Source organism: Molossus molossus, unplaced genomic scaffold (assembly GCF_014108415.1).
Source record: "Molossus molossus isolate mMolMol1 unplaced genomic scaffold, mMolMol1.p scaffold_m16_p_10, whole genome shotgun sequence".
NCBI classification, from domain to species: Eukaryota; Metazoa; Chordata; class Mammalia; order Chiroptera; family Molossidae; genus Molossus; species Molossus molossus.
Window position 1 is genome coordinate 52,009,158 of NW_023425345.1, and position 11,778 is coordinate 52,020,935.

The window sequence follows — 11,778 nt, forward strand, 5'->3', positions numbered from 1 at the left end:
CCCCAGGCACTACCAAATTGACGTCTGGCACCTACCGCGTTAGGGCCCCGAAGCAGGAGGTACAGACAGAGGACAGGGGAGCCGCTGGGGAATAGAAAGGGGTCACTAAGTCCTCAAAGAAAGGACGTCCTCAAGATCACAAACCCTACCACTAGCAGAAGCACTCGCTCCCTCGGGGTAGCCCGCTTCCGGCGCCTTTAAACTAGAAAGTACTGGCTGCGTCCAATCTCAGCGCTTCTCCCGCACTGAGTCTCGATCGACCGTTCCGTGCCGGGTTAGCGCGAGGCAAGCGGTCTACGGTTACCAATCAGCTCTCAGGAAAGGCGCATGCGTCGTCAAACGAACGCGACGTACGAAGAACCGTGACCTGAAGAAGACCTCTTCTCCCCCTCCCTGGCTGAAAAGATGGCGCTCTCTAGGGTGTGCTGGGCCCGGACTGCTCGGTGGGGTTCGGTGGTCACCCATGGACCTTATGTCACCCGGAGGCTGCAACTTGTTCGCTCTGGACTGACCTGGGAGGCCCCTCGGTGAGGGACCTGGAGAAAGAAAAGCATTTTTGATGTACAGGCCCTTTCCATGTCTCATCCTTGCTTGCATGCTTTCTCTTGGTTGTCAGGGTTCCACGCCCTGGCGGTGGGGTTTTTATTCTTTTGCTCAGAAATCGCACCCCGATCGATCCCCGCTTGTGACCTGGCTTCTTGACTTTCTCAACTCTGAGTGCCCCGTATTGTCTGAATTCCCAGCGTATCGTGAGTTCATCTTTCAGCCTCCCTTTTCCGGCTCAGGTTTCCCCGGTATTTACCTCGGTCCCACCTGTCTGGCTTGATCCTGCCGCCCTGGCCTCAGGCCTTGCGCTCTCTCCAGACTTTTATCACTCCCCGTTATCCTTTCCTGCCTAGCCTTTCGTTTGCCTTTTTTTTTTTTTTTTTTTTTTTAGTATGATTGCATATCTTCTCCTGATCTCAAGATCTTCTTTGTATTTCAGAGGTTTCAGGTCTTAACATACATTCTCTGAGGTCTGTTTTTTTTGTTTGTTTTTTTTACATTAGGGACGCCAAGTGTGAAGGGGCTTTTTGGACTGATTCCCAGATAGTCTCTTTGATCCTCCTTGTAGGTCTTCAAAGCTTCACCTTTCTCCAAAGCCAGATGTGAAAAGCATAATGTCTTATGTGGTGACGAAGACAAAAGTGATTAATGGGAAATACCACCGTTTTTTGGATCGTCATTTCCCCCGCTTCTATGTTCTGTACACAACCTTCATGAAAGGTAAAAACAAAACTGAAATAGATATCACTAGAATCAGCTCTTTAGCAATGTCAGAGGGTTAGACTAAGTGCGATAATTTGCAGGTTTTGCTATGGGATAGTGAGCAGGGATGTCTTGTGTTTCATAAATGCTTGAGTATTAACCTAAATTTTATTAGTTAGCATTTCTTGAGGACGTTTCTAGAAAGGAATTATTAGAAACAACTTCTAACAATACCCAGAGGGAATATAGGTACTTACACACTTTTCTTAACCATACTTGACTATAGTAGAAATTCTTTGTCATGCACAAGGGTAGGGATCTATGGCTGTACAGACCTGCCCTGTGATTATCAGCTGACTTGGCTCATAAGAAAATGGTTTAATGCTTGTCATAAATCTACCCTAGGTAGCATGTTGTGGAAATAGCACTACAATATTTGGTTTCTGGATGTTTTGGTTCAAATCAGAGCTCTGTTACTGGAAGATGGTAGCAGTGGTTCTCAGCCTGTGGGTCGCGACCCCTTTGGAATCAAACACATATTTCCGATGGTCTTAGGAACCGAGACACCGCTGCTCTATCCGTCTCCAGGCGAGTCTGCCCACATGCAGATACACTCACATACAGCATGAGGAACTGTATTAAAGGGTCTGGCATTAGGAAGGTTGAGAACCATTGGATAGTCAGATGGCCACTCTGGAGCCCTAGTGCCTGGGTTCAAATCCCAGCTTGTCACTGGCTGTGTGATTGGACTAGTTACTTAACCTCCTTGTCCTTTGATTTTCTTATCTGTAAATTGGGGATAATAATGGAACCTACCTGATGACCTTATGGTTGTGAAGATTAAATTAATACATGTAAAGTATTTAAAACCTGATTCATAGTAAGTGCTCAATAAGTGTAGCTATAACTGTTACTATATACTTTTATCACAGTACCAATTACAATAAACTACCACATTGTCAGCTCTATAAATTATCATAATTATTACCAGCTTTGTGGACTTGGAAATTACTTATCCTTATTTGTAAAGTGGCGATAAGAATGGCTGCTTTGTCTGCTCCCATTTTATAACTAGGATCAAATAGAAAAGGGTCTGAAAGCATTTTGGTTGGTTTGTTTTTAAGCCTTTTGTTATGGAAAATTTTAAACATACACAAGTAGAGAAAATAATATAATGAGCTTCCATGTACTCAACCTCACTTCAGCAATTAATTCACGGCCCCCAATCTCATTTCATTTCTACATGTGCCTTTTCCTATATTGTTTTGTAGCCAACCTAGATGTTACATCATTTCATTCATAAACAAGAAGGTATTTTGAAAAACTAAAGCTCTAGATAAATGTAAGAATTATAGAATGAAGAGAAAAATGCAATCATAGAAATATGTTGAATTACAGTAATTATAAAAGTGTTCTAGAAAGGAGATAAATTAATATCTGGTTGGGGAGTACATAGGGTTGATTGAGCAAGACTTCCTGGTTAGGGAGCTTTGAATTTTTGTTTTTAATTTTTTTAATCCTCACCCGAGGATATGTTTTTATTTATTTTTCAGAGAGAGAGAGAAACATTGATTGGTTGCCTCATGTATTCACTCTGACCAGTGATTGAACTGCAACCTAGGTATGTGCCCTGACTGGGAATCAAATCCACAATCTTTTGGTGTACGGGATGATGCTCCAACAATTTTTATTTTTTTAATTTATCTATTTTTATTTATTTAATTTTTAATTCACCCGAGGATATTTTTCCATTGATTTTCTAGATAGAGTGGAAGGGAGGGAGGGAAAGAGCGAAACATTGATGTAGAGAAACACATCGATTAAGTTGCCTCCCACATGACCAGGGCCAGGGATCAAACCTGCAACCCAAGTACGTGCCCTTGACCAAGAATCGAAACCGCCAACCTTCAGTCCACAGGCGGACGCTCTAACCACTGAGCAACCTGCCAGGGCACAATTATTTATTTATTCCTGTATTCATTTATTTTTTTATTTTTTTGGTATGTGCCCCTAGCCGCTAGGGCCTAGGGTCTCTCTGGACTGCAGGCCGATGCTCCTACCGCTGAGCCAAACCAGCCAGGGTCACAATTTTTATTTTAAAAGGGGAATGAGTAATGAACCAGAAAAGGGAGACCATTCCATAGTAGGTCACAGAAGGCCCACTTGGCTAGAAGAGAAGTGATGTGCTGTGGGCAAAAAGGATGAGAAAAGAGATACAAGGTGGCCTCACAAGAGTTTCAAGTGATCTAGATGGAAGCTTTGATGTAGAGTAGTGCTGGGGAGGGACAAGTGTGTATATTGTGGGTGGACTTGGAATAGGAAGCTAACGGTAAAATTCAAACTGGGGTAACATCACACTCTGTCCTCTACTTTAATGAGGCAGGATTGCAGATGTTATGGGCTGATGCCAAAAAGGCTAGAAGAATAAAGAGAGAGATGTGGAAGCACAATGTAAAGTTTCATCAACTTTCATACCGGGAGATGGAGCATTTGAGACAGGTATGGGCCAGGGACAGATCCAGAAGTTCATGGTGAGGTAATTGAAGTTCACCAAGATCTCAAGTTTTTCCTTTTCTGTTTTGTTCACCACTGATAAAGCTTTTGCCCTTTGCCATGTGATTAAAGTATTGAACTAAGTGAGAGCATCAGACTATTTGTCAGAATTGGATTCTTTCAAAGTTGTAGCCCTCCATAGCAGAGCTCCATAGAATTTCAGGCACACTTCCTGAATAAAAGTTGTAAATGCTAAAATTCAGTTGTTTCTGAACAAATAAAAATCTGACAGGATCCAAAAGGCAGCAGGAAAGTAATACTTGGTGGTGACTTGACAAAAGTTTTGAAGCCAAGAGTAAGATCTTATCTAGGACCCTTTCTGCAGATCAGGAAGAATTCACTGAGGGTTTGGTATGATGTCAGGCCCTGTACTTGACAATATTTGGGATACAAAAGTAAAATCAGGGCTTCTGTCCTCAAGGAACATATCAACTACAGGTAGATAGAAATAACCTTGATCCTTTGCTGGGCTGTAGTAGTTTACTGCACAGTGGGGTGGGAGGGATTGTCCATTGTGTTAAGAATGCGGGTTAAAACTGCATCTGTGTTTATTTCTGCTTAGTTCCGTCGAGATGTCACCAAGTGTCTCTTCCTAGGTATTATTTCCATTCCACCCTTTGCCAACTACCTGGTCTTCTTGCTAATGTGAGTACAGACTTCTGTCTCCCCAACATATTGAAAATACATAGACGTTTTAAAATTACAAATTATTTTAAGAAGAACTTTCCATTTTAGAAGCTAGGTAGAAGTTGTCAAACTTCCTGCTCTAATCTTTTCATTAGCCCAAGGTTCATTAAAGTTCTCAGTAACACTTAGATTACTAAAACAGCTGTAGGTGTAGGTGGTCTACTCTCTCTATTTCTTAGCTGCCCCTATATGATGTGAAATAAGATAGTGACCTTTTTCATTATCCCTAGATGCAGTAACCCACTCCCTGAGAGGCATAGCAATTTGGGACAATATTTTATTCTTCAGGAGAGAAATGCATTTCATATTTTGATAACATAAATCTTTATTACTTTACTTTATATCCAAAATGACACTTTTAAACTGTGACTTTGCATGTTGTTCTAGTTATCTGTTGCTTTTTAACAACTTTAAAGCTTAATAGCTTAAAACAAGCACCATTTTTATGATTTGGTGGGTCAGGAATTTGGGTAGGGTTTAGGTGGGTGATGGATAATTCTCTTCCACGTGGTGTTGACAGAGGTAGCTGGTGAATGGACTAGTCTGGATGGTTTGAGGTCACTCTAATGTCTGATGTCTTAGCAGGGATAGCTGAAAAACAGACTGTCAACCAGAGTGCCTACAAGTGGCCTCTTTAAAATGGTGACCTCAGGGTAGTGGGACTTCTCACTCAGGACTGTAAGAGCGAGTATACAGCAAATAAGAATCTAAATGGCCTTTTATAACCTGGCCTTGGAGTTCACAGGCTTGCTTCTGCTCTCTTCTATTGGTTGAGTCAGTTACCCAGATTTTTAAAAAAGGGACTCTAGCCCTGGCCAGTTTGGCTCAGCAGTTGAGCGTCGGCCTGTGGGCCAGAGAGTCCCGGGTTCGGTTCCCGCTAGGGGCATGTACCACAAAAAAAAAAAGGGACTCTATATAGACCTCACTTCTCATTAAGAGGAGTGCCAGAGAATTTGTGGCCATGTTTTAAACCCACCACATAAGTAGAGAAATGAATTAAAAGCAAATTTGCCATTTCCATTTTGTATACACATAAGGGCTGAGTTACTGTTTGAGGTTGTCAACATCACATACAGTGCCCAGCTCTGTAACTCTGTCCAAAATATGTTCTTCACTTGCTTTAGTTCAAAAGGAGTCATTTTATCTGATTGCTGCATGCATGGCTTTTCCACTAGTGCTTCCTTTCACAGAACTTCAGTAATGTTGCTTGAAATTGTGCTTCAGTGCATTTTTAAACCTTGGTCTGAGACTCACTTGCAAAAAAAGAAGTGTGATAGGGAAACAGTGTCTCCATCTCTTTCTGTTATTCATGTCTGCCAAACCTTTTCTTCACTCACTCTGAAAGATGCCAGTTTCAGCAAGTGACTTTGTTATTCCTTTTCCTTTCAGGTACCTGTTTCCTAGGCAACTACTGATCAAACATTTCTGGACCCCAAAGCAACAAATTGATTTCTTAGATATCTATCATGCTATCCGGAAACACTCCCACCCAGAAATCCTTTGTTATTTAGAAAAAAGTATCCCTCTCATTTCTGATGCGGGACTCCGGTGGCATATGACAGAGCTATGCACCAAGGTATTCCTCCAGTTAACCCTTGTTCCCAACTAGGAATCTTTTTAGGTCCAGTTTGCATGAAAACCAGGTAAGAGGACAAGTCAGGACCTTGCTAACATCTGCCAATCTCTTCTCCCAAGATACAGCGTGGCACCCACCCAGCAATACATGATATCCTTGCTCTGAGAGAGTGTTTCTCTAACCATCCTCTGGGCATGAACCAACTCCATGCTTTGCAAACCGTGAGTAGTCTGATGCTTTCTCTTTTCCACAGCTTCACCTTGCTTCAGGTCTTGGCTTGCAGTAATACTGTGTTGACTTTCTCCTCCTATGTTCTATCACAGAAAGCCTTGAGTCGAGCCATGCTTCTCACACCTTACCTGCCTTCTTTCGTGTTGAGACACCGTTTAAAGACTCATACCACTGTGATTCACCAACTGGACAAGGCTTTGGCAAAGCTGGGGATTAACCAGCTGACTGCTCAGGAAGTGAAATCGGTAAGAGCTTGATTGCAATATCAACCCTCAATCCTTGGTGGACTTTTGAGTTCACAGGGCTGGAAGCTTACAGAGAGCTTGTTGTCTTGCTTGTTATAGCAAAATCCAAGCTCTTTATTCTCTCACCTCATTTCTAGGTCTTTTTCCTCAGTGAACTTAACTACTGCGAAAGAATTGCCCAGTCATTTTGGTTTAAGTTTCTTTTCTTCTGGTCCTTCAAAAATCAAGGATATTATACTTTAGACCTACTCTTTTAGGTTATATAGGCCTCTGCTTGTCATCTTAGTTCAAATTGCAATGGAGAAAGGTTTCTTGGGATGAGGTTGTAACTTATTTAAAGGAGATCTAGGATTATTTGTGGGTTTATACTTCCTTGGCATACTTGCTCTGTGATTGTTAAGGACCATTTCTCTTCTGAGTGTTACAGGCTTGTTATCTTCGTGGCTTGAATTCTACCCTTATTGCTGAAGAGAGGTGTCGAACTTGGCTGGCAGAATGGCTGAAGATTTCCTGCAGCCTGAAAGGTTAGACAAATCCCTGTGGCATAATCAAAATGCAAGTCATTTTTGTATTTTATTCTAAGATTATTTTGGAGTTAATTATTGAGTACTGTGAGACCCTTAGCTAACTTATGTATCTAATTGAAAGGCACAAACTCATTAGCCTAAAGGGGGCTAAGCAGATAATGAAATAGACCATGCAAGTTGAGGGAGTGAGTAGTGGGGATTGTGGGAGCATGAGCACGAGTGAATGCTTGTCTGTAGCAGTTTCTCTACCTCAGCACTACTGATGCTTTATCATGAAGCTGTCTCATGCATTATAGGGTGTTTAGCAGTATCCCTGGCCTCTTAACCTATTAGATGCTGTCATACCCCTTCGCTCCAGTTCTGACAATCGAAAATATCTCCAGACATTGCCAAGTGTCCAGGTGGGAGGGGAAAGCAGAACTGTTCCAGTTCAGAAGCACTAGTCTAAAGGTATTCAAATTAAAAACAAAACCACTCAACTGGCTAAATAAAAAGTATCTAAGAGTGGGTGTTGTTAGGCTGGTGGGTCTTCTGTTTGGAATCTTTGGCTAGGCCTTGATTTTTTTTTTTTTTGAGAGAGAGAGGAAGGCAAGAAAGATAGAAACATCAATGTGAGAGAAACACCAGTTGGCTGCCTCCTGCACGCTGTCTACAGGAGATGGAGCCCCCAACCCAGGTACTGACCTGGAACCGAACTAGGACCTCTCAGTCTGTGGGACGATGCTCAATCCACTGAGCCACACTGGCCAGGCTAGGCCTTGATGTTTTTTAAGCCTGTGAATATGAGGGTAGGCCTGCTGATCTTAAAGCTGAGAAATGTCCCCAGAGCACCAACTTCTACCAGAAGAATCCCAAGGGTGACAGTGTTGTTTAGCAGTGTTAACTCTTCTATTTTCTACTGCTCTCAGGAGTCAGGGAGTGAGGATAAGTAGATGAGTATATGGCAGAAGGAAAGCATACATGCAGGGACTGGAGCGAAGCAGGGGAACTTGAGAACAGCAGCCCCTTAATGTCATACCTCCCTGCACTTGGCTTCCCCCCTCGTTTCAAGACCTGTAAACCAAGGCAGTTAGAAGGCAGACTGTTCCCTGGCCAAACTATTAACACTGATGGTGTTTTCAGAAGCTGAGCTGTCCCTTTTACTACACAATGTGGTCCTGCTTTCCATCAACTACATTGGGACAAGGCGCTGAGTGAACATGGAGCAGATGGCATTGTCCTGCCATCACAGTACAGCAGCGTGGGACCAAACAGCACTTGTCAGCAGAATCTGTTCGCATTGTTTGATGTGTGAGGCAGAAAAGCAGGTGCCACAGGCTTCAGTGTGGTACCCATGTGGGGGTTTGAACTGAAACAAACCCTCTTTCCAGAGGTGGCCCACCTGAGGTATCATCCAGCTTCCTTGGAATTAGCTGGAACTAGAAGCAGCCACTGTACTGGGCTTTTACTGTGACGTGTTAAGTTCAGATCCTGAGAAGTGCTTTTGCAGGTGACAATCTTCATTTGGCCTGGAACTTACCCACTGCCGTCTTCTTTTGAGCTGTATTTTTATTAAAGCCAGTTTTCTGGCTGGTGAGGGGAACAGCACTACTTAAACTGGAGCACTTACATGCATGTGTTTCGATGCTCCCCTTAACCCTGAGATGACCAAAAATAGGGATTTTTTTTGTCCCCCTCACTGGGCTAACTAACCTCTTTCCTCTTCAAATCCTTTTACCACCTTTATTTTTTTTCTCTCCTTTCTTTAGTGAATAATTTATGGGAACATTCTAATGAAAAAGATAAAAGGAAATAACAAGTGCTTCTTGATCCCTTACCCAGTGTTTACAGCCTTCACACTCTTGTCTTAATTTTTGGGCTGTGCTACAACCCCTGTGGACAAACTCTTTGCTGCCAACACTGGTTGCAGCCATCCAACTGTATTGACAGTAGCTGCCTTTGAGCCATGGATCAAACCTGTATGGTACTAATTACTGTCCAGCCCAGGAGACTGGGAGAGATCTGCATCAAGATAGTAAGCTTGGTTTAACTTTTGTCTTTGTATGTACATCAGTGACCTGTAGTATCTTAATGTAAATACATTAAGCATGGTTTTTAAACCCAAGTAGACTGTCTGAAATCAATTGCTGGAAATGAATCCTGATGCATACTCTAATCATTTTGCTAAGGCTATTGTACAAGACTGTCGTAACCTAACTAATGGAAAGATAATTGTTTGGAGTAGAACTTTTTTTTGGTACGTGCCCCTAGTGGGAACCGAACCCAGAACTCTCTGGTCCGTAGGCCGACGCTCCAACCGCTGAGCCAAACCGGCCAGGGCTGGACTAGAACTTTCTGATGATATGGAAGTTATGAAGGAACTGATTAGAAGTTGATCCTCTTTTTGGACTTTAAGTGGAAACTAGGAAGAAAACTTCACATATAGATACAGAGAGGAAGTAATGCAATTAGAAGATGGGCCCCAAGAGTAGGGACTAGACAGGGAGAAACCCCAGCAGGGCAGGACCAAGGCTGTTTCAGCTGATGAGGTGCTAAGTGCGCACACTGCAAGGTAAGCTATTGATGCTCCAAAGAGAACTTTGTAATTTTCCACCATGAAACATTTATGTGGTTAACATCAATTCCTAACTGACCTAATTAATTTTATATACAAGGCTAGAGAAACATCCTTTTTCTAACAAGTAACTAGATTGTGCCCTGCCAAGATAAAGAATAACACACCAGGATGTGAGGGCGATCTGGCTGCGACATCTGTCACCCCATTGATTGCCAGGGTTGATTTGGCTGATCTGGCTAGCTGGGCGGGTGTCCCCCTCCTCCTCAACTGATCCATGTTCGTCCCTCCCGAAGCTGGGCGCTTGGTCGAAGAGGACCTTCTCCCCAGAGGAGAGGACCGGTCTTCGGTCAAGGGTATACCCGTACCTGCGCTCCCCTGCTAGAACCTCCAAACCAGCTCTCAAAGAATAACACACCACTCTTTTGAGTATTTCTTTAATATTACATTTAAATATTCTCTTTAAATACAGCATTATCACAATGTAAAGGACCTAAAAGGAAAAAAAAAAAAATGTTTTCAGAGGACCAGACAAGCTTTGGATTCACATTGAAAATACTACCTGTATATAGTGAGAAAGGAAATTTGAAAATAATGAGTTGCAGTAAGTCATTTATCTAGGCCTGGACTAAGCGGGATTGAAGCTGTCTGCTTCTGTGAGGCCTAGTTTTTCTAGCAACCATGACCTCTAATTGTGTCCAACTCAGGTAGCACCAAAAATGAGATGTACTAGGTTGTAGAAAAGGCCCTTTGCTTAACACCAGTTAATGCTAAATGTTAAAATTTAGCACTTAAAAGTTTGGGATTAGTGTGAGTCAGAATTGTCAAGTTAGTGAAGGATTTAGATTAAGAAACTAGTTTCTTCAGAAAAATTATCTTGGGAGTTGACAATAAGTTTAATAATTAGATTAAAATTATTGGTTTGATCCCAAAGGCTAATGTGTCTCTTATTGAGCAAATGGAGTCACTTAAGAGATGAGGAATCCTTCCTAAGGAGAGAATGTATAGAGCTCACCCTTCCCTTCCAACACAAACTTTCAGAAAGATTCTTCTCCAGTCTTGTATTTGACGGGACTGGTGTAAGGTGGTGGAGTGCGGTTCAGTTTGGGATAGCATCTATATTTCAGGTACCTAAGAAGCACAACTCTGTCTTGTGAGGTTAGAGGATGGGGAGCGTTAAGGACCTCTATACTTAAGAACTCTCCTCCAAACCCTGCAAAAAACGGGAACGGGAAGCAGAATGGGTTAAATGATGTATCTGTGTTAAGTACAAGGCCTAACAGGCTCAGTTTAGCAATTTTACAGGTGAAATGCTGCTGACATACTGAAGGTTGCTTTAAGACAGACACCAAGACCTTAATATCCCACAAGAAAAGACTTTATGAGCAATAAGTAGGAACAGTTATCTCCCCCACCAAAAAGTTTTTCACTTTGTTCTTCCCTGATTAATAAACCATACCAGAAGTGAAGCAAGGTGTAAAGGATGTTAGTGTTTTGCCTCCCTAGTCTCCATTTTAAAACAAAGATAACTTTGCCAGTGAATTCCATGGTGTTCAATGGAGCACATCTGGGAACATAAGCGGGATATGAGGGGAATAGGAATGGCATCTCCAAATAGAAGTAAGAACTGAATTTGAGCCCCACTCTACAGTACTCAAAGCTTATCATCAGATCCTGAATTCTTTGGAACCTGGGAGTTGCATGTAGCATTTAAGAATTGGCTTGGCTTCTAATTTTTATATATCAAGATGGAGGCGTCTAATAAATACTTGCAATTCTTGAGGATGAACTGGAATAGTATAAGAACTCCAACCCTGTATATCCAGGGACCACACCAGGGTAGATACAGGGGGAAAAAAACCCACTGGTGACCTTAGATTGCCACATCTTATATTCCTTTAAAGCTCAAATCTCCCAAAGTTGGGGGGGGGGGGGGACCTGGGTGAAAGCAAGCATAGCACAAAGTCATCTATCCAGACAGCAGCCTGTTCCTGCTGCCTCCTTTGGACACAGTTAACACTCATATGTCTCCTATGGGACATGTGAGCTCAGCCTGTAGCTGCCTGACAGAGCTAGTGTTAGACACACACAGAAGACACAGGCTTATACCACACCCCCAGCCAATCTAGCTCTTTCGTCAAAGGAAGGACAGGGGGG

The 11,778-nt window shown here is 42.5% G+C and overlaps 1 protein-coding gene across 8 annotated transcripts; it reads left to right on the top strand.

Moving 5' to 3' along the window:
• Nucleotides 1–383: 383 nt before the first annotated feature.
• LETMD1 (LETM1 domain containing 1) lies at nt 384–11,735 on the top strand. 8 transcript variants are annotated; one of them, XR_004958412.1, is made up of 9 exons: nt 384–527; nt 1,115–1,266; nt 3,632–3,747; nt 4,364–4,446; nt 5,878–6,064; nt 6,184–6,285; nt 6,388–6,540; nt 6,960–7,064; nt 8,190–11,732. XR_004958412.1 is itself a non-coding variant. In XM_036253112.1 (9 exons), the coding sequence occupies exons 1-9, from the start codon at nt 406–408 to the stop codon at nt 8,258–8,260; spliced, it is 1,083 nt and encodes a 360-aa protein (XP_036109005.1). In that variant the 5' UTR covers nt 384–405; the 3' UTR covers nt 8,261–11,728. The 8 variants fall into 8 exon arrangements, 7 of the variants coding, with proteins under 7 accessions (XP_036109005.1, XP_036109007.1, XP_036109009.1 ...); XM_036253112.1 differs by having other exon boundaries at nt 6,968–7,064; nt 8,190–11,728; XM_036253113.1 differs by lacking the exon at nt 384–527 and adding an exon at nt 1,000–1,016 and having other exon boundaries at nt 6,968–7,064; nt 8,190–11,727.
• The last annotated feature ends 43 nt before the right edge of the window (nt 11,736–11,778 follow it).

Excerpts from the sequence above, each read along its gene's own strand:
- LETMD1 (XM_036253112.1), top strand. The coding sequence starts at position 406 with ATGGCGCTCTCTAGGGTGTGCTGGGCCCGGACTGCTCGGTGGGGTTCG. Across the intron at positions 6,065-6,183 it reads TGACAGAGCTATGCACCAAG|ATACAGCGTGGCACCCACCC; the intron begins GTATTCCTCCAG and ends TCTTCTCCCAAG. Across the intron at positions 7,065-8,189 it reads GATTTCCTGCAGCCTGAAAG|AAGCTGAGCTGTCCCTTTTA; the intron begins GTTAGACAAATC and ends TGGTGTTTTCAG.